Source organism: Globicephala melas, chromosome 14 (genome assembly GCF_963455315.2).
Source record: "Globicephala melas chromosome 14, mGloMel1.2, whole genome shotgun sequence".
In the NCBI taxonomy this organism is placed as follows: domain Eukaryota; kingdom Metazoa; phylum Chordata; class Mammalia; order Artiodactyla; family Delphinidae; genus Globicephala; species Globicephala melas.
Window position 1 is genome coordinate 72087581 of NC_083327.1, and position 23029 is coordinate 72110609.

Consider the following 23029-nt stretch of genomic DNA (forward strand, 5'->3'; position numbering starts at 1 on the left):
CTTAAGTCTCAGGTGGCACAGCTCCTATGTCTAGCCATGAATTACTCTTACTGAAGTGAGGCTGATGCGAGCAGCGCTTTCTGTGCATCACCAACCCTCGCCAGAGGGTCTGTGTTTGATGCAGCTTCCCTGCCCGGAAGGTGCTCTTTTAGGTCCAGAAACTTCCCTTGGAAGGAAGGGTGGCAGCGATGAAATGGGTATGCAGGGGCTCTTTCCTCTTCATGTCTGCTAGAGGAAAGACCTCCTTGAGTCCGCCCTATAACCCCCCCCCCTTGCCTTTCTGGTCGCTTCCTGGATGAGCAGCTGTAGAGCGAAGGCGAGCAAGGAGCAAGCGTCCTCCTCTGGTTCTCTTCCAGGAGTTGGGGCGATGAGCCTGGCCCTATGGGGTCATGTTTTAATTACAATTTACACCACTTGCTCTTTCACCATCTCAGCAAAGTCTTGAACCTATCTCCAAGTACCTTTCATCGGCCTTTTGTAAACAGCTCGGCACACAGAAGGAGAATCGAGTTTCTGAAATGAGAAAACAAACAAAAACCAAAAACCATATAGTACTAGAAGAAGTCGTGCTTCTTCCTGCCGGTGACTGTTTACGAGAGGGAAGTCAGCGGGGCCCCCAAGAGGTCGCTGGTGGCGCAGGAACTGAGGCCAGATTGTAGAGAAAGGGGGAAGGAAAAAAACCCCAGAAACTTTCTTCCTTGTAGCGAATAATCGCCGCCCCCCCTCACCCCCCCTCCCCCGCTCCAGGCAGAGGCAGTAACGTGACACCCGAGAGAAACCCGTAGACCCGAGCTGAGAGAGGGAGGGAAGAGGGAGGAGAGAGAGCGGCGGAGAGCCGGAGGGAGAAAGGGGAGGAGAGGGAGGAAAACCCCTGTCAAGGAGGTGGAGCGAGGGGATGGTGTCCGCCTCCCGTTCCTCCCTGCCGTTTTTTAGAGGAGCCTGAACCCGGACAAAACACGCCGAGACCGACAGACACAAAGCCGGGGGGTCCACGCTGGCGCTGGAGGCGAGCCCCGGCGGCCGCGAGCGAGCCCGAGGCGCGGCGGGGCGCGGGGCACGGGGGCGCTAGCGGGCGCGGGCCGGGCGCGGGCAGTGCCGCCGAGCCGGGGCTGGGCACCTCGGCCGCTCGGGCCGCGGCGGCGGGGACCATGCCGAGGAAAGTCTCCTGAGCCCGGCAACTTCGGCCCCTCCCCGCCCCCACCCGGGCTGCCCTCGGCGCGGCCCTGTCCATGTGCAGCCGGCCGGCCGGGCTCTCCTCCTCGCAGGCGGATGGGTGACCTTTTCCTGGCACGGGCAGGCTGTGCAAGGCGGCGGAGCAGGCGATGAAGAAGAAGCAGCAGCAGCAGCATCCCGGCAGCGGCGCGGATCCCTGGCCCCATGGGGCCCCTCTGGGGGGCGCCCCTCCCGGCCTGGGCAGCTGGAAGCGCCGGGTCTCCCTGCTGCCTCTCCTGCGCTTCTCCCTCCGGGACTACGGTTTCTGCATGGCCACCCTGCTGGTCTTCTGCCTGGGCTCCCTCTTCTATCAGCTCGGCGGGGGACCCCCGCGCTTTCTGCTCGACCTGCGGCAGTATTTGGGTAAGGAAGGGAGACGGGAGCGAGGGCGGCGCGCGCTGCTCGAAGTTGTGCAGGGGAGAGTGGGGCGCGCCGGGCACTCTGGAGCTGCCCCCGCCGCCGCCTCCCCGAGGCTCCCCAGGTGGGACGCTGGGGAGCATCGGTGCGGCGGCCCCGAATTGCTGCTGCCTCCAGCGCGTCAGTCTGTCTGCGCCTAGGCGGGGGCGCCGCGGGGTTGATGTGCCGGGCAGGTAGCCCGGGGCTGGGCGCTGCATACCTTCCCCCGCCTCCGCCACCCCCTCTGGGCGGAGTGCAGGCGTGTGAGTGAGTGTGTACGAGTGTGTGTATATTCAAGCCTGGCAGAGTGGGGAGAGACGAGGGGCAGCGACTGCCCCTCCATGGCATTAGCGCCCACAGTCCCGTCCCGTCCGGCGCTCGGGGTCGCGCGGGTGGGATTGACTCCTACCCACGGCCTGTTCTGTGAATTGTGCCCCACGAGAGCTCCTGCCCCCTGGCCTGGGTGGCCCAGGGGCAGTTTTCGGGCTCCACGCTGTCCCTGAGCTGCCTTGTGCTTGGGGCACCCCTTGCCCACCCCACTGTCCTCAGCGAGTGAGACGCGGGGAGCCGGGGTCCGGGACGCGAGTCACCCTGGCCAGCAGTGTCGCCTACTTCGACTGAACGATCCTCAGCGCTGTGTCTCAAATCTGAACTTTTGAGGGGGGGGCGGGTTGTGCCTGGCTTATTAGGAGCGAGGTCGCCTATTTTAGCAGAGGTAAGGAAGGAGTGTGCGAAGAGAGAAAAGAGCGTCTCCAGAGAGAGGGCGTGACCCGCAGCTCGGTGGTCCAGGCACGGGGAGAGCGGTGCCAGGGCCCAGCGAAAGTAACCCCCAGGCCCCCGGTGCGCGCCTTGGCTAAGGGAGGATGCACATCTCTCACAAGTCTTGCGGGGGCCGGGGCGGGGGGAGAGGCTGGGAGGGATTCAGCTAATCGCGAACGTCCAAGGGGATAAACCTAAGCCCCCGGCAAACTTCGGCATCTGCGTGACGGGAGCGAAGGCGCAAAGGGAAGCCCCCGGAGCGCTGGCACCATAATGGGCCAAACGACTCCGGCGGCGGGAGGCTGCCACCCTCACCCACAGAAATCCCTTCGTCGCAGAAACCACAGGTCTGGATAGCAGATCGTTTTCGAAGGAAAAAACCACTTCAACAAAGTGACAAATGTGTTAGAGCGTTTTCAAATGTACACGCAGATAAAATAATGTTTTTTTCCACGTAGAGAAGCTCAGATTTTAAAAGTTACACTTCTTTTTCAGTAGAAACTTTAGGGAACTACGGTTTTTCTAAGATGCTTTAGGGAAAATTAAAGGAAAATATTGCCCAAGTAGATTTCCAAACATATCTGGTTTCTTAGAGGATTTGGGGTAATATGCACTTTTGCTAAGGAGTCAACTCTCTTCTTTCGAGTTCTGTGATAGGAGGTCTCACAGCCTCGTAGGCTCTCCGATTCCTGCTAGTACCACACAGGTCACAATTGTTACGATTACCGACAATCACTGTTAACTGGCATAGGGAGGGAAGTGATTTGGAAGCTCAGGGGCCTTTCTCCATAAACTCTGATAATGAATTCTTTGGTGAGGTTCTTTTAAAGCAAAATATGCAGGCAAGTGATGTAGGGAAAGTACAGTGGACAGGGAAGGAAGACATCTGTGGTGTCCTGAGGAGCACTTGGCTTTGGGCAGGGCACTGGAACCACATGGGCCTCAACTTTTCCATAGGTAAAATTCTGGGCAGGACCAGATTGTCTCTGACACCTCCACACAGCTTTTAAAATGTTATGGCTCTGATACCCTTCTTGGGGCTGGGGAGCCTGGGAGGAGGAAGGAGCAAAGGCATGTAGTGAGGCTAAAATCAGGAAACCGCAGCATCTAGCATGTTAACCTCTTGAAAATTCAACCAAATACGTGTGGTATCCAGAATTTAGTGTGCTTTCATTCTATATTTCAAAAAATGAGGCCTGATAAATTTGGAGGCTTATTTGCTGGAAGGGTGAATTCACAGCATTCACTCAGGGAACCAGGAAGAACTGAAGGATGGAATATTGCTCCTATTATTAACTCACCATTGAGTTTCTGACTGATGTAACAGGTTAAAAAATGACATCATTGTGAACTGAAAATAGGATACCCTTGGCCAAATTTGTTCCCTGTTGTTTTGTTATGTAAACATAATGATTTTCAGGAAAAGCAGGCTTGTGGTCTTTAAGAGGATCTAAAATATACCCTTAATAAAATAAGGCCAAGGTATCTGCAGAACTACTCTCCCCTTGTTTCCTCCATTCTATTATTTTAGTGTCTGTGAAAACAAAACTGTGGTTAGTAAACACATCCTCTCAATTTTCCTAGGTAGCCAATTTTGGAGGCAAGTATTTTTCTTAAATAAAAGTTCATATAAAGTCAAAATTTTCCAAATCAAAATAATATTTATAGCAATATTTGTCTTGACAGGATATTATTTTTAATATACTTGTATAATATATTACATCTGACATAGTAGCTACTAAATAAATATTTGTCAAAGTGATGACTGCACCTATTGTATCAAATAGGTAGTGTGATGTTTAACATATTGAATATTCTCACAGGAAAAAAAAAAGGACCATTTATGATAGAAGCTAATATTTATTGGGTATGTGCCAATCAGTGCACATGTAGGATGAAATTGTATTAGCATAGCAATATCATAGGTAGGTGCAGCTGTTATTCCCATTTTTGATATGGGAGAAGGGAGGGCAACGAAGTTCACCGACTTGCTGAGGGGCGCATAGTAAGTAAGGCAAGATTTGAACCCACATCCGGCTGAATCAAGTACCCGTTGCATTAGCACTACAAGCAGTTTGAGAGAAAAAGGAAATAGAGCCAAGATGCGAGTGGAAATCTAAAGGGCTGACTGGCAAAAAATGATTATTTTTATTTCCATAATTTCACTTTCCTTTTCTTGATACTTTGAGTATCTTGAGGGGCCAACAGAGAAGGGAAATAATTCAAGCAGCTGGCCTGCCCTTAACTCCACCTTCCTGTATTTATCTCCATGTTGCTGCTTCCATGTACTAAGCAAATGAACTCTCCCAGAGCCACACAACTGGAGGTGATGTGAATTGGAATCAAATTAAATCTTAAATGCCTAATTTCTTTCCTTAGCAGTCGTTCACGGTCTAGGCGGGTAGTTCTGAATGTGCGGTCCCTGGACCTGCAGCATCAGCATCACCTGGACACTTGTTACAAGTGCAGATTCTCAGGTCTCATCGCAGACCTATGGAATGAAAGAGTCTGGGTGTGGGACCCAGGAATCCATTTTAGCAAGTCTTCCAGATGATTCTGATGCCTGCATAAGTTCAAGAACATTGTTCTAGAGTTGCTTTCACAAGCAATTGCTTTCACAAACAATTGCTTTCAATTGCTTTCACAAAGTTTCCTATGTATTTGAGAGAAAGAGGGGGAAGAGAGAAGAGATTTATAAAATATTTAAAAAGTGATGGACATGGTTTCATTTTTTTAAAAAATTAATTAATTAATTAATTTATTTTTGGCTGTGTTGGGTCTTTGTTTCTGTGCGAGGGCTTTCTCTAGTTGTGGCAAGCAGGGGCCACTCTTCATCGTGGCGCTCGGGCCTCTCTCTATCGCGGCCTCTCTAGTTGCGGAGCACAGGCTCCAGACGCGCAGGCTCAGTAGTTGTGGCTCACGGGCCTAATTGCTCCGCGGCATGTGGGATCTTCCCGACCAGGTCTCGAACCCGTGTCCCCTGCATTAGCAGGCAGATTCTCAACCACTGCGCCACCAGGGAAGCCCCATGGTTTCATTTTTAAACTTCAGCTTTTAGAAATGCATCTGCTTTGCTGCTTACGCCCCATTGTTTCAAGGGAAGGACCGGCCAACAGCTGCAGCCCCAGCTGGCTTTCGAGTTTCTGAGGTTAGAAGATGCACGGAATGAGGTGAAGGGGGGCAACCAGAAAGCATGGTGTGGAGAAAAAAAGGGAAAAGAGTTGGTAATGATGCTTTTTATTCTCACAGGAACAGGGGTCAGACAGCTTCTTTTTTCTAGTCATTTTGGGGAAGGGCAAAGTCTGTTCTTTTTAAAGATGCTTTTTGCTGCAACAGATTTATTACAAAAGAAAAGGAAAGTCAGTAAGTCAGGGAGAGGAAAGTTATGCAGGCATAACTCTTGTCTTGATTCTTTTCCTCCTTGAAATAGGTGGAGAGAGGAGAGCATAAAACACACAATGGGATAAATAGCTGAATAGAGCAAATTGCTATACTTAACTTGGAGACCATAGTCTTTCCAGTTCAGTGAAATTATTTCATTTATTTTGAAGTGGCATTCAGACTTCGACTTGCTATGGAAAACCAACCAAAATCAAATAAAATCTCCCGCAGAAATTAGATTATGATGCAGCCTCTGCCAGTAACCTCATTACTTATGAGCTGTGGAAATATCAAAAACTTGGAATAACACTTGTTACATCTATGTAAACCGAATAAGTCGGATGGCTTACTACTGATCCTGTACAACCGGCAAACTCGAATGATTTATTATCAGGACTTGGGTATGTGATTTATCCTTTATGGGGACTAAAGCTGTCAGATTGATCTCAAGTTAATAGGCTTTCCTTTCCATTTTTAAATTATACTATTTAAAATGGAGATATATTACTTTAGTTTTCAGAATTGCTAATCTTTTTTTTTTTTTTTTTTTTTGCGGTACGCGGGCCTCTCACTGTTGTGGCCTCTCGCGTTGTGGAGCACAGGCTCCGGACGCGTAGGCTCAGCGGCCATGGCTCATGGGCCCAGCCACTCCGCGGCATGTGGGATCTTCCCGGACCGGGGCACGAACCCGTGTTCCCTGCATCGGCAGGCGGACTCTCAACCACTGCGCCACCAGGGAAGCCAAGAATTGCTAATCTTGATATGTATATTATATATGAGCATGGCAATTTTGAGTCAGAAATGAAAGAAAAAGATGTAACTTTATTGAAGTTCTCTGAGTTTAAATGAATTTAAAGGAAAATGTGAAAATTGAGGTCCAGATCTGTTACAAAATAGTTTCTCTGAACCTTAAAAGTCAAATTAATTTTCCTTCTGCACATCACGCATGGTTTAAATATAGTATTCCAGGCCCCAGACAGCAATCTAGGAAATGAATGCATAAAATATGATGTTATCAATAGAAATTGTTGACATAAAAAGAAAATGACATTCTTGTTCATAGCTGCAAATTTATCTTATAGGGTTGGTTGGGGACACAGTAGCACTGTATTAGAAGAAGACAGAAAATGGAATTCAGCTATGGCAGACTGTTCTGTAAACACACAGCATGAATAGTGAAAAACATTCTGTCTTGTAAACTGTTTTTAACGTAGACTCGTCTCAGTATGAATTGTTTTAAAATACAGATAAATATGCATTATCTGGATTCTGTCTTTCTTCAAATTCCCTGTCATCAGTCCAGGTTTAAAACACTAGTTGGTTTTGTATTTGAGAAACTAGAATGAAAGTGCTCAAGCTTTTTGAGTCCCCAAAGAAAGAGTATCTTTTGCTTCCCTACAGGGAAGCTGCAGGAGCAGAAACTGTAGCTTGCCTTGCAGCTGTACTGAAGGGGGTCAGTGATGGGCAGTGAAAAGGCATCTTATTTGACAACTGTAGCTGCTAGAATGATTAGGAATTGTCACTTGCTTTTTTTTTTTTTGGAAAGAAATGAGACTTGACCACAAATAAATTTTGTCTTACCTATATTTATTTTTATTATAGAAACTCAACTTTAAGCAAACAGTGATATACATAAATCCTTTTATTTGTCAGAAATGGGGACAGAAACAGTAGCATTTCACCAAAAATCCTTAGTTGCAATAGTCAAAAGAATGTAGCAACTATTGTGCAAGAACGTTACAAACAAAGCACATTTCAGTATATGCTATTAATTTTTTTTGAATAATTTTAAAAAATTAATTAGATTATTTATTTATTTATTTTTCACCGCATTGGGTCTTCGTGCTGCGCATGGGCTTTCTCTGGTTGCGGCGAGCCAGGGCTACTCTTTGTTGCGGTGCGTGGGCTTTTCATTGCGGTGGCTTCTCTGTTGTGGAGCACAGGCTCTAGGCACGTGGGCTTCAGTAGTTGTGGCATGCAGGCTCAGTAGTTGTGGCTCACGGGCTTAGTTGCTCCGTGGCATGTGGGATCTTCCCGGACCAGGGCTTGAACCTGTGTCCCCTGCATTGGCAGGTGGATTCTTAACCACTGAACCACCAGGGAAGCCCTATGCTACTAATTTTTAAAATAGCTTTATTGAGCTATAATTCGCAAACCATACATTTCACCCACTTAAAGTTTTTAATAGTTTAATAGCTTTTAATTGTTTTTTGTATATACCTAGGTAAGGGAAACTATTACGATAGTCACTTCTAGAACATTTTCATCACCAGAAAGAGAAACCTCGTTCCCCTTAGTTATCCCTTCACTCTTCCTCCGTCTCCCCAAGCCCTAGGAACTAATCTATTTTCAGTATCTGTAGATTTGCCTCTTCTGGACATTTCATAGAAATGAAATCATATAATATGTGGCCTTTTGTAACTGGCTTCTTTTACTTAGAACATTGTTTTCAAAGTTCATTCATATTGTAGCATGTATCAGTACTTCGTTCATTTTTATGGCTGAATAATATTCCATTGTATGGATATACCACATTTTGTTTATCCATTTATCTGTTTCTCATTACAGTTGTTTCTGTCTTTTGGCTGTTGTGCATAGTGCTGCTGTGAACTTTTGTGTGTAAGTTTTTGTATGTACACGTATTTTCTGTTCTTTTAGGTATATACCCAGGAGTGAATCACTAGGTCATATGGTAATTCCATGTTTAATTTATCGAGGAACTGCCCAGCTGTTTTCCACAGTGGGTGCACCATTGCACATCCCCACCAACAATGTACGAGAGTTCCAGTTTCTGTATAACCTCACCAACACTTGCTCTTTTCCATTATTTAGACTGTAGACATCCTAATGGATGTGAAGTGGCATCATATTGTGGCTTTTTTTTTTTTTTGCATTTTCCTAATGATTAGTGATGTTGGATATCTTTTCCTGTGCTTGTTGGCCATTCATATATCTTCTTTGGAAAAATGTCTATTCACACCCTTTGCCCATCTTTGAACTAAGTTGTCTTTTTCGTTTTGAGTTTTAAGTACAGTATCTGGGTATAGAGTAAAACCTAAATAAATTCCTAACGATTGAACCCAAAGACCTCTTTAAAAGACTCTTGGGGGTCTTACAGTTATGGATGACTTTGAATAGTAAACACTTTGCATTTAGCTCTAATGTATGAATATTCATAAATAGGTAGCACTTAACTATTTTACAGATGTCACAAAGATTATTGTGACTTATATGTGGAATATGAGTGTAGTCAATCTTGAGCAGCAGACTGTAGTACAATGGAAATGAGTATTCTGTCTTTGTGTTTGTTCACTAGAGAGGAGCTGATGAGCTCAGCGTAGGGAAACATTTGGGTACGTTATGTTCCTTATATACTGTACTATGAGGCTACCAAGGAAATCTTGAGAAAATTGGAATTCATGTGCAATTCATTTTTATTCACACTGTGGTATAATATACAGGACAAATATATAGTCCTTCAGTAAATTAGTAAAATAAGTTAGGAATTTTTAGGAAGAAACTGTTTTTTCCAAAAGTGTTAGAAACTTTCAGTAGGTTTTAAAATATATATTATCAAAATAAGAAGCTTTAAAATAAGTACAGTCAATTCCATGCCTTCTGGAAAGAGACTCAATTTGAATAATTTGTGACACTCTCATATTAAAATTATCAGGGAGCCAGATAGCAGTTTAGTGTTGAGGGTATGCTGCACCTCTCCATCTATCTCAGGTTTTACAGCGGTTGTCTGTAATTTCCCAAAGCTAGCCACTGGCTCATTTTTCTTGCCTCACTACCTGCCTTTGCTTCTGCTATTGCCTCTTTGCTGATAGTTAAGGAAGCTCAAATTCCAGTGATGATCTGTGAACTCCTGTAGTATTTATTTCATGATCACTTTTGAAGTTTTGACATTCTACCTTGTATTGTGATAACTTGTGGGCAAGCTCCTTGAAAGGAGGACGCTCGTTCAAATACTTTCCATCTCTACTGTGACACCTCTGCTGGGTACCCCACAGGAACCCTTAGGAAGTGTCTGTTGATTCAATATATTTGCTAAGCAGACTATTCTTTTTTTTTTTTTTTTGCGGTACGTGGGCCTCTCACTGTTGTGGCCTCTCCCGTTGCGGAGCACAGGCTCCGGACGCGCAGGCTCAGCGGCCATGGCTCACGGGCCCAGCCGCTCCGCGGCCTGTGGGATCTTCCCGGACCGGGGCACGAACCCGTGTCCCCTGCATCGGCAGGCGGACTCTCAACCACTGCGCCACCAGGGAAGCCCTAAGCAGACTATTCTTTACTAGGGTTCCATATTCTGCTTTGCTTTGCCCTTATTTTAAGTAGACACCGTGGTGCAGTGTGCCAGGAAAGACTCAAGCCAGTTGATTCTACAACCCATCTCTTTCTGGCTGTTTGAAGCATATGCTACAAGCAAAGATGTTAAAACCACTATGACATATACTTCTATAAACATTTCCTTCTGTGCACAGGGATAATTGTCCACCTCTTACCTGTGGGGATTTGGACTTACATTTATAGAGCTTTCCCTGTAATTAAGAATGCCTGCGGTCAGCCTAGAGATCTGGCTGCATACTAGAATTCAAACTTCTTGTTTCTTGTCATTTTCCTGAACCCTGAACCAGTTTTGGGAGTTTGCAGAATAGCAGTTTATCTCTTGCTCTAAGTCAACATCTTCCTTAGGTAGCAATTTGTGCTAAATTAGCTAGTACGTTTCAAGCATGAATTTGACTCTTTAAGGAGATGAGACCATAAGATTATGTGGTTTTTGAAATAGTGACTGAGCAGATTTTAACCTAGAATGGCAAAATGATAGATTATAAGATTAAGGCTCAATGCACGAACCCATTGACCCTTGTTTAATGAAAGATATGGAAATAACCTTAAGTCATGGCCTCGATTGAGTAATTCTTAGTTCATTCATTGATAGATGATTTAAATAACCATTTACATTAAGCTGTAACGCATTTCTGGAAACACCATTGATGTTTTTCTAGCTCAGTGCATATGACTTTCACAGTCTTGATGAAAATAAAAATGAAAGTATTCTGAGACATATAAACTCCTTTGTTCAGTCACTCAGAAAATATTCATCGAAAGCTTTCTGTGGGCCAGAAGCATCCAATACTAGAAAGAGCAGAGGTTTTAGAGCAGAGATCTGGGTGTGATCACTGTGCTACCACTTACTAGCTGGGAGAACTTGGGCGATTCTCTTAACTTCTCCGAACCTTAGATGTTTTAGTCTATACGATGGGATTAATAATTGCTATTTTATAAAGTACTTATCTGACTCAAGGCATGGCATTTGATTTCAGCAAATGCCAATTTTCTCACCTTATTCTTTGCGTCTCTCAGATGCCCTTTTCTTTTGGCCCACACACCCGTGCACACACACACTTGCACAAGCACACATACTAGTGGAGTACGCAAATTCATTCATGGTTTGCTTCCATTTGAAAGCACCATTCTAGTAGACCCAAGAAATATGAAATGACTGAATCAGCATTTTTGTGGCTTATCTTGTCACCCTCACCCTCAAACTGGTGAGGGCTCTTCAACAGCTGATAAGCTCCAGTCATTTGCCCTGTTAACTTTACACACAAACCTTTCTGCTTCTCATCCTCTCTTCTGCCTCCTGGAAACAATCTTTAAGAAACGTATTCTTTGCACAGCCTGCTTTCCTCTGTTTTGAATTTATCCACACGTTTCGCCCCCTCCCCGCATTCACGAAAGAAAAGTAGTTGTACAGAGGGAGTATGACGCAGCGTACTCTCTGCGGTCGCCAGCCATTCTAGGACTGGACTGGCGATCCACGTGAATCAGACCCTTTCAGACGATCACAGTGTCAGGCATACACCGGGACTGCTGCTAGAGCTTCTCCCACTTGTGATGGAACTACCGCGTCCAGTAGCCTGGCACTGGTTTTTCTCTGGTTCCCATTTCCCTTCCATTGGAAGTCAGGGCAAGAGCAGAGAACCAAAGTAGTGGATCGTTTCTTTCTCAGAAGGCTGGGGAACTTGCTTCTGTTTTCCATTCTCCGCTTCTTCACGTTGCCTTCACCTGCCCAGCCATGGATGAGTGTAGGGGCCAGAGCCACAGGGCCGTTACTATCTGGTGTGGATGGTTACCCAATTCCTTGAGAACTTGAAAACAAATGGGATCTTACATTATTTGATAGAAAGTTAAATTTTGTCTAGGGAAACCGGGACCTTGCAGCTCCAACACAGAGCTTCCTGTTTTGACATGTGGGCTGCTTGACATAAGTACCTTCTCACTGGAGAAGCAGAACTGTCAGGCAAAGCTGTGCGAGTGGCTGGCAGGGCCAGCGGACCTGGGTCTGGAGGGAGTCCGCAAATAGCTCACGGGTCAGTGCTGTTAAGTCACACGAGCCTCCTAAGCTCATGTTTCTTCACCTCCAAAATGAAGACGTTTGATTAGGTCCGGGATTCTCAATTGGTTTTCTTTCCTGGGACCCTCCCTCATCAGCAGCAGTGTTTCCATGTGGTCTTGATGGTCTATCTGGGAATATGTCCCAGTGGCCAGGAAAGGGAGAATGGGTGTGGCTCTGGGGTTCTTTAAAGAAGCTCTCTAGGTGATGGTGCCCCTTTTTTCTTTAGAATGACTGAATTAGGCGCTTCCTAAGGTCCCACCTACTTTAAAATCATGTGTTGAAAGAGTTAAGAAGCCATTTAACTGTAACAACTGAAACTGTAGGGTATCTCCTTTGGAGCCAAATGGTTATTTAAAAGGTTTCAGTAGTCAAGTGACCAAGGCCAGTAGAATATGCCAGAATATTTTAGGCCATCATTTTCAAAGTCTTAATCATTGTTTCGTTTTGTTTTGTTTTGATCTTAATTAAAATTAGCAGCACTCCCCATCCCTGCCCCCATCACCAGTTTGCCCCAGCCTATCTGGACGATAAGGAGAGGATCTTGCTTCAGAAATTGTGGGAAGCAGAATGTCCTTAGGAAGGCAAAGAGAGAGAGGAAGCAGAGTAAGTCATGGATCTCCAGAATTCAGAGTATAAGTGTGATAGGAAGAAAGAAGGAAAACAAGTAGGGATAAGAAAGCTGTGTTTTCAAAGAGGATTCTCACAGTCTTGGCCCAGCTGCCTACTGCTGGTGTTCCCATTCCATTGTGGACAGCTCCAGTGGCTGAGGGAGTTTGCACAGTGTGGCAGGCTACTTCTCTGTGGCTTCTCTCTACTTCTGCTAGTTCTTCTGGGAGCTACATAGAATAGTCTGTTGGACTTCACCCTCTTTCAGAAAATTGAAGCTATGAAGGTGACTGTAATGCCCCCGCCATAAATCTTGTCCAGAAAAACAGATCTATCTTCCAGTAGTTCCTCATCTGAAGTTACTTTCAGATGCAGAAAGCACAAACAATAAATGAAAAAAAAAGAACAACATAAAAGCGAAACCTTCTGAACAATAACATCCCATAAACAAAGCAGAAAGGCAGAAAGACTCAGATTGGAGACAGATGTTTCTCTAGAAAATGGGATTAGTATGCAGATATGTAAAAGATCAATAAATCAATAAGAGAAGGAGAATTCATGAGATAAACGGGCAAAGAATAGGAGCAGGCAATTCACAGAAGAGCAAACACAACTGACCAATAAGCACATGAAACGATGAAACGGAGCTTCCCTGGTGGCGCAGTGGTTGAGAGTCCGCCTGCCGATGCAGGGGATGCGGGTTCGTGTCCCGGTCCAGGATGATCCCACGTGCTGTGGAGCAGCTGGGCCCGTCAGCCATGGCCGCTGGGCCTACGCGTCTGGAGACTGTGCTCCGCTGCGGAAGAGGCCGCGACAGTGAGAGGCCCGCGTACCGCAAAAAAAAAAAAAAGATGAAATGATTTTCATTCCCTTATGCATCTTAATCACTTTCCTCTGTCTATGTGGCCCTTCAGTGGCCTGTAGAACTGAGGAATTCTCCAGTTCCCTTGGTTGGTGAGCCTCCTTTATGGGGAGGAGTATCAGAAGTGACTCTCTTCTAAACTGTCTTCTTTTGAAATGACTGTGCCACATCCACCCCTGTTCTGTAGTCATGGCAGGTGACTGGAGCGGGGGGTGGGAGGTGAGGGCGTGCAGCTCTCTGGAGCTCTGTCTCAGCTCCTAAATACAAGACTTCCCGAGTCCTTGGCGCCACAGTTGTGTTGGATGGTCTCCCCCTGAGATGCCCTTCTCCTCACTCAGGAGCACAGCCCGCAAGCCACTTCCAGTTCACAGCAAATAGCACCGTGCATTCTGCTCTGCTTCCTTCCATCCCTGAGACTTTGCTGAGTCTGTAAGAAGCAGAGGACAGGAGGAACTGACGTGGTGCTTAGAATGCAGCATCTTGCCTGGAAGTATTTTCTCAGTATTCCAGAGAACAGTGGAACTGACTCATCTGGTTGGAGTTTTACAGAAATGTGATTGCAGATTTTTTGCGACTTCATTCTGCTTTAGTGTCAAAATTCAACCAACGATGTGCCAAAAAAAGTGTGTAAAGTCACATACAGATTTAGACGCTTGAAGAGGAAGTTATTTTTACTATAGTGGGGAAGAAAACAGAAAGTGATGATTGGCGGAGAATCCAAGGCAGGGCTGAGTCAGGAGGCGAGGTTGGGGCACACCTGCATCTCCAGTCTCGCCAGACTGGCCTGGGAATTGTGGTGTGGTCGCCTCTTAGCAGGTCGAGTGAGGAGTTCCGGTGTGGTAGACCTGCCTGGGGGAGGAGAATGTTGACATAAACTCTGCGTATGATGCATGTTTAAGCCGTGTGGGGTTAATGTTGGTTCCTCCTGAGAATGTGTGTGTGCTCTCCAGGGTCCCTCCTTAGAAGCCGCTCTCTAACTAAGAGCTACGTAAGACAAGGAGGTAAGAATGGAGAAACGGATTCTGGAAAGCTCCATAAACATGAAAGCCAATTGGTGCAGTGTCTTTAGTTTGCTTTAGCAGATGACTGGATTGAGGTCGTATTATTTTCTTGCTCGTGCTTTTCCCAGCTCAGAAGGCTGCTCTTTGCTTGCCCGGCGGAGATCTGAGGCCTTACGGAGTCTGAAAGGTTTGTGGTCATGTTCTTCTAGTCCCGTTGTGAGATGAAGAGGTTCCCGGAAATAAAGGGAGGGAGAAAGAAATATGTGTTAGCAGCCATAGTCTCTATCTTTTCACTGCTCTCTTCACCTGGGCAAAGGATACCTACAGCTACCATTTAGTGATAACATTTCCAGTCTCATGAGTTTGTAGCTTGATGGCGAACTTTTCAAATGCGTTTAGACAAGGCTTTATTCAGGCCTTCTTGCGTCTCGCTCTCCTGTTCCTTATGGCTGGGGAGAGGTGTGTAGGTTTCATGAGCCTGCGTCTTGAAGTGTGCACAGTTACGATGGTGCCACTCTGTTTGTGACCTGCACTCTGGCATAGAAAGTGTGGGTGTGGGCACATTCTCAGGTGTGCTCCCTAGCTTGGATAGGGAGAACCTACGAGAACATACTTTGGTTATTGGGCAGGCTTCTACTTCTGTGGTTCGTCTCTTTTATGGCATTAATGCATTGCTGTTTCGAAACACAGCCAGCTCCCTTTCGCTAGATATTTCCCGGCCACCTTGCTGGAACGGCAGGTGACGTTTTGTTAATTTCAGGGTAAGTCCTCCCCACAAGGCTTACACTTCATCGAAGTTTCACATCAATGAGACTTAAAGGATCAGAGAACATGAGTTTTCCTATGCCCGCCCTCCTCCCCATTTGGCTTCTCTCTGTCATCTCTTCTATCTAATCAAGTTTATTCCTTCAACAAATGTTCATCAAACTCCAGTTATGCACTGGGTGCTGGAAGTAGTGTGACTGATAACTCTGTCCCTGCCCTTGGGGGGCTGCATTCTACTAGGAGGGGCAGAGAAGGACTTAGGATAAATGTAAGGAGTGATGAACAGGGGTGTCTGGGAAGCCACAGGAGGAGAGTAGAAGCAGGGATTGGATCTGCCTAGCTGTGATTAGGCTAATGATGTCTTTGGTTAAGACCCTGTTTATGCCAGTAGCTAAGGGGTTCTCAAATCTGGCTGCGCGACAGAATTACCTGGAGAGCTTTGGAAAATACTGATTTCCATTCATTTGGTCAGGGGTGGGGCCTGGGCATCTGTATTTGTTTAAAGCTCCTCATGCAATTCTGATAGGCAACCAAACTGGAGAACCTGTATAGTTGATACGTGGCCGGATAGCTTTGTGTGTGCGTTAGGTCTTCTTGTGGTGCTATTCAGAGATGCTTAGCCTATAGTCTTTTATTTGGCCGTGACTTATAACACTTTAGCTTTCAGCTTCTCTATACCAGCTCTTCTCAAACTTTAATGTGCGTTCAGATCACCTGGGAATTTGTTAAACTGTAGATTCAGGTGCAGTAGGTGTGGGGTGGGGCCTGAGATTCAGCATCCTCAACAAACTCCCAGTGTCACCGGTGCTGCAGTCGGAGGACCACACTTTGAGTAATAAGCGTCTACACTGTAGCATGTTTGGAATGTGATTAATACTTGTAAACAGAAAAGTGAGTGAGGGTTCATCCTAGCCCACTAAAGATCTGTGCTATTAAACATTTTATAAGTTTCTTTTAATTGAATTCTCATTCACCAATTTGATTGTTCGAAGTTGAGAACATTAGATTTTTCTTAAGAATCACACACTTGCCTGATTAAAGTTTAAAATGTCTGCTTTTATTAATTTCTGCAATCCATAGTGTTAAAATGCAGGCTGTTTGGAGATTTGTGAACATACAGATTTGACTTAATGTCAAGTTCATTAATAAGCATAGGAAGTTAAACAATTGGTCTTGGATGTAAAGTTTCTTCAAACAGTTATTGCAGATTCTTGCACTGTTTTAAATTTTAATGATGTCAGAATTCATTGCTAAGTGTCCTATTATCCAAATACTCCAGGTAAAGTTTTTTTTTTTTTTTTTTTTTATGGTCAGAGCGAATAATTGGATATAAATAAAGCAAATAATTAGAATGACTCGGTGTAATGTTTTGAAAACACAATTTTAATAGATAATTAAAACCCTTACATGATCGTTGTAGAAAACTGGAAAATAGAGAGAAGAGCACAAAGAAGAAAGTGAAAAGCATGTTAATTCCTTTACTCAGAACTGCTTTGATTTGGTTACATTCTTCCTCTACTCAGCAGTACCACAAATGTTATTCCATGTCTTTACTTTTCAACAACATTGGTTTTCAGAGCAGCAGAGTTTCCTGTGAATGTACAGTCATTCCTCCAGCAAGGCCTTTTGATGTTTAGCGTATTTCCAGTTTTTCACGATTCTGCATAAAGCTGTGATGAGCAGTATTACATTTTTGCACACTTCTCTACCTCCCAGGGAGAAATTCCTAGACTTGGAATTGCTGGGGTCAAGTGTGCACCTATTTAAAAATTGCTTTTGGTACAAACTGTCACTTATCTCGGTGTGTCTCAGCCGCAGTCTGCTTTGCTCTATTTTACAAGCACTGGATATAATCTTACAAAACTCCTCACCCATTCAGTTGGTGAAAAATGATATTTAAGCTCGAATTCACATTTGTTTGAATATTAGTGAAACTGAACAATTTGACTATGTTTTGGGAATTACAGTTTTACCCTTTCCCATGTTTTCCCTATAGATGTGTTCTTTCTCTTACTAATTTTAAGAACTCTTTAGAGATGAAGGGTATTAGCCCTTTACCATACATGCACATATGTTTTTTTGAATTGCTCTTTAGTTTTTCAAATCAGTTTCTTTTATTTTTCCTTTATGCTAATTAAGTTTTTTCCATTGATTACTTTTCCTTTGCTTTCATGCTTAGAAAGGCCTTATATCCTGTCCCTATATTTTCTTCTGATTCTTTTGTTGTTTCACCTTTGTTTTACATGCTTTCGGCGTTTATTTTGGTATAAATTAACTCAATCGTTTTGCAAGTCTAGCTGGAGACGAAGTCATACTTGAGTGATGTCATTCTTTAACATTAAATTCATTTTTCAAACGTTGAAAGTGATTTCAAGCTTAACTCCTTTTAGAGGGTTTGAAACCCCTGTTTGCCATTTAATTCCTAAACTTCTGGGAACAAGGTCCCCCAGCTTCCAGCCCACTGCCATTGTTTCTGGAGAGAACTTTTGAGAGTCAGTGGATTGTGGAGTCGCTGGCAAGGCCAGGCAGACATGACCACTCTCCTTGCCCACGCTGCCTGAGTTGCCTGAGTGAGTGTGGGATGAGGCAAATGGATAGGTCTTAGTCTCTTGATTCCTTTCGGGTCTCTGGAGTAAAAAGTGAGCACACCCCACCTCCAGACACATGCATCATTTTCAGTTTAGCTAGAAACCTTAGGGGGTGGTGATAGGTGAGCTCCTCATCAACAGCCTGGCTCAAGCCACCCTCAGCCCTTTGCAGCACCTTGTAATAAGGACAGCACTCTTTTAAACACTATTTTTATAAGCAGCTAGAGGATAATAAGTTTAGTTCCTGTGTGTTGTTATTCTTTTTAATGTTTATAAAATTCAAGAGACCACAATTTGAAGACACAGACATTTGAAGACACAGACATTTTTTTTTTTTTTTTGCGGTACGCGGGCCTCTCACTGTTGTGGCCTCTCCCGTTGACGAGCACAGGCTCCGGACGCGCAGGCTCAGCGGCCATGGCTTACGGGGCCAGCCGCTCCGCGGCATGTGGGATCCTCCCAGACCGGGGCACAAACCCGTGTCCCCTGCATCCGCAGGCGGACTCTCAACCACTGCGCCACCAGGGAAGCCCGAAGACACAGACATTTAAAGGCCAACCCTATGGTCTAATAGAGCTACATTTTCTTCTTTGGAAATCAGATTTCTTCTGTGAATTTACCTTTAACAGGATGTTTACTATTACAAGAGGCAATGTAGTGTAAAAGAGCATTGGGCTTCAAATCAGAAGTCCTCTGTTTGAGTCCTGGCTTTGCCAGCGTGCAGCTGTGTGACCTTGGGTAATTCACTTAATCTCTCTGAGTCTCCATTGAAACTTTAGAGGGACTCTTTCTGTTCCAGAACAACAACCACTAGATTATAAAGAGAATGCTATCTGATACTCTGCTGACTGGAATACTGTGAAAATTTGCATTTTTAATATCTGCTAATACACATCTTCATTTTAATTATCCAGGCAGAAGGCTAGCCAGAGCAGGTGGCACTCCAGAGTGTAGGAGCCAGAGGGATGTGTGTGCGTTGTGTCGACAAACAAACAAACACATCCATCAAAATTCTGTCTCTAGGCATTCACAAGCTGTGGTTATATGTTGTGTGTATTCCTGCCCTTTCTGTAATTTATAGTTTGTGTGTAGGAAGAAGACCTCCAAAGATCATGTACATTGCATTTTAGTCTATCGGATATTTTTATTCTTTGAAAGAATATTCTTGCAAAGAATAGTTTGGTGACTAAAACTTCTAAAACATTTACCCTGTGATCATTTGATAAGATTTTAATTTTTCAGTTTTATTTTTCAAAATTGAGTGTGCCAGAGACACAAAGATTATCTCAAGAGCTTCTAGTCGAGTCTCTGATATAGATGTATAAATTCATTACTTTCATGTATGTGTTTGTAGTAGTAGAGATTCATTCACATCCCTTGGGGAGCATAGGGGGGAAAATAGGGAGAAGGGGAGGGCTTCATGGAAGAAGTGACATGAGCTGGGTGTTGAAGCATAAATAGGAGTTTGCCTGACAGAGATGTGGGAAAAGGCATTCCAGAAAGAAGGAACAACACTGGCAAAGGCAAGCCAGTGGGCACAGTTGTGGCCCCTTTGAGTCCACTGAGTAGTACGGGTGGCTGTTGAGAGACTGTGACAGAGAGAGGGGAAGTGGGATTGCTACAGGGAGGCTTCTAGGGAAAAGATTGTAAAGGAACTTGTATCTTATACTACCTGGCAAGCAATGGGGAAACCACTGAACACTTTCAGACCACAGTGTGATAGCAGATTTGTTATTCATGAAGATAGCTCTGGAAACAGAAAGCCACGCGGAGGCTAAGCAGGTGTCTGAAATGGTCCTCAGGTTTGAATGGTGTTTTAAAGATCAAAAAATACTTGCACACGTGTCACCAAGCTCACTTCTTTACTTTCCCGAATCGTGGGTGTTAAGCTTGCTTTGCAGAGGAGAAACCTGAACCCAGAGTCGTTTGGAGGGCCCTGAGCTGCTCTGCTGACGGGGTGGGGAGAATTTTGCATCCAGTTTGGGTCTGCCCAGGCCCCAGAAATCTCTTCCGTTTCACCCCATGCCATATGGAAGCGTATTTCAACAAAAGTACTCAAGTATGTTTCTCACTCTTCTGGCTTGAACTTTCAAAGTACTTTTAATCTTGATAAAGAAAGCTTGACAGGAAAATCAGCTTAACTCTTATCCTGTAGGTGTTTATTTAGTATACTATAGTCATGTCGAGTTGCCTCTTTGCTGACGTTTTCCTGTTATGATAGCGTTCTACAAGTTGATGGTTTATTTTCTCTGAGTAGCTGAAATGGGAAGAAAAATCCGCACTGCGTTTTTATTAGGATAGGTTATAACATCTTGATTTTATGTTTCATTTATTTCAGTAACTTTGATCATGCCATTTTGTCATAGATTAAGTTGGCGTTTAGGCTATGATTTCTTGCTGTTTTAAATATGACTTTTCACTGTGTATGGCAGGTTTATTTTCTCTGCAGCTTTACTGAAGACTCTTTAGAAGTGACTCCATTTATGTCTCACCTGAAGGCCCATATTCTGGGGCTATTGATCTCACATTCCAAGTGTAGCTTTTTGTGAAGCAGTTCAGCTCTTCCAACCCCTGCTGGAAGACATCCAGCCCTACCTGTGCTGCCACCTGCTCTGTGACGTTTGAAGCAAAATGGTCTAATTGTTTTGTTTTTGGTTTTGTTTTTTAAACCAAAACCAGGTTTCTAAATCTCCAATTTTGTGAAAACACAGTTGGAGGAGAGGTGTTCAGGTCACAAAAGCATTGAACTGTGCTAAGATTGCGGTGGGTGGGTAGATAGTCCTTGAAATGATTTTTTGATCCCTTGAATTTCAGGACACTTTTTTAGAGAAGGGGCAAAGGGAAAAAAGCCCAGAGGGATGCTCCATGCCCTGAACGAGACTGTGTGAACTTGCCCAGGGTCTGGTACTTATTGGGTGATAGATGTTTATTAAGGTAATTAGAACATGTGCCTGGAATGAGAGAGTTTTTGTAGCTGAACATTAAATATATATCTGAAGGCAAAAGGGAATAAAGTGTGTCATGTCATTATTTAATGTAAGAAGCATAGGTGTTCATTGGGAACGGGTGGCCTCTCTTTTTCTACCTTCAACTTATAGGAGAAATTGATTTGATCTTAGAGTATTAGAAGAGACAATGTCTTCTATAGTAATTTTTTCCGGAAAGCGACATGTCCTTCTTGAGGCTGTGCCGTACACTCGCCCTTTATAAAAAGTGAAAAGTGTGCTGTAAAGTCCCTCATCAGCAATTGCATTTCCCTGGGGAGCAAGCTGTCACAGTGGAGGTGTCTTGCTTTTCAGCGGGTTTAGAAAATGGATATTGAACTTGGCCCTGATTGTTTCTCTCAAGTGTCAGTTTCTTCGGGCTTATATTTGGCAGGAAGGGGAGAGCAGTCTGTTGAATGACGGACGTGCTGGGGTGTAGAACTTCAGTGTGGCTGAGTGAGTCTGCGTGTCGAGATGGTGGATGTTTAGGCAGCAGGAGCAGTGTTCAGGTTTATTCACCCTCGCTTGGGCTGAGGAGGCTGCTGGGATCTGCTGGGCCTGCTGGGGGCCTGGCCTTAGATGGGACCCTCCCGGACTCTCAGCATCACTCCTGGTCAGCAGGAATCAGGCTCTGGCGGCTGAGATCTGGGCCGGGATCTTTGTCGGAGGGAGAAGTTCTGAGTAAACATATTTTGAATGCCTTAATGCCTGATCTCTCAAAGGCCTTTTCAAAAAAAAAAAAAATCTAACATATTTGTCAATGAGAGAATGGAATTCATTTTACTAGTTTTTCTTCTATAATTTTAATAATAATAGCTATTATTATTATTAGTATTGAGGACCCCTTTTTCCAACTGAGCAAACTTTTGTTAGTCTTGCCATAGTTTAGACCCTCTTGGGTACATGATCTCACAAAAATATCCGAGGAACTTTGAAAAAATCATAGAAAATAAAGGATATTGGGCAATCAACTGTAAAGGAGGTTAGAATTTGGGACTTAATTTCTTTCCATATCTTTTAATTTCATCCAAATTTATATGAATTAGAAAATGGTCATTTTTTTCATGTTTGGAATAAGATGACATGCATATTAGAAGTCTAATTTATTTTTCAGGTGTCCATGAAGTAAATGGAAACACCAGAAGACTGTTTTACACACACACGCACACATGAACGTATTTTTTGTACGCTGGAATGGTAAATATTCAAGTCTTTTCCATTGGGTGACATTTTGTTTAAACATTTTTGCAGGACATTCATATTTTCTATTTTTACCTTTTGAAAGGGACAGTGTAAGGGACAGATGTAAGAGTAAATTTGTGAATTTGCACCAAATGCCAGGTGTAGGGTTCTGTGACATCTCAAAATGCCTTTGGGCATCGTGCACTCGACGACTTTCCAGGAGGGAGTGAGAAGGGATTGTCTGAGAGAATCAAATTCTCAGTCGTCAGCTGCCCAGTTATTCTTTTCTAAAATTGATCTCCCTGAGAACGTCACGCTGGCTGTCCTTTCCCACCAGTTCCCCCTTGATGCCCTTCCCCCACTTTGCATGATCTTGCTATGCTGGGTGCCAAACACCGCCAGGTGCTAAAGGAAGAATTCAAAGGCTGGTGTTAAGGAAATGAATGACTAGTAAAGGTAATAAACCTTTTTCCAAGTCAGGTGGTTTCAGTTCTTTTTTTTTTTCAACCAAAGTGAAGGAGTTCAAGTTATCAAGGAATCAAGTTATCCCTTCAAGTAGATGATCTACAGATCACTATGGGCTTTAGAAAGCATTAAAGAAGTGAGTGGCAGGGCAATAATATAACTCGTCCCTTTCCTATCTACTAATCTGTGTGAGCAAGGCTTCTCAGTGTTCACACTTATTAAAATGAAAAATGGAATAAAAGTGAAACAAGTAAAATTCAGTTATAGATACATTAACTAGTTAAATACCACAGCCCTGTTCATCTCATTAATAGATGCATTTTCAAGAAAATTGTACTTTTGCTTTTTAATCATTATTTGTGAAATTTGTGAAACCTTTATGTTGATCAATTGTGAGCCAGTGGCAATCTTAACAGTAACTCAATGCA

At 44.2% G+C, this 23029-nt stretch overlaps 1 protein-coding gene across 2 annotated transcripts in view; it reads left to right on the forward strand.

Annotated features, from left to right (window-relative positions):
* The first annotated feature begins 774 nt into the window (after positions 1 to 774).
* The window catches only part of UST (uronyl 2-sulfotransferase), a 301044-nt gene continuing 278789 nt past the window's right edge, over positions 775 to 23029 (forward strand). The window contains exon 1 of one of the 2 annotated variants that reach the window (XM_060283633.2): positions 775 to 1575. In XM_060283633.2, coding sequence (XP_060139616.1) covers positions 1323 to 1575 — 253 coding nt within the window. In that variant the 5' untranslated portion in view covers positions 775 to 1322. The remainder of the gene's footprint in view (positions 1576 to 23029) is intronic. The other variant, XM_030853209.3, reaches the window with a different exon arrangement.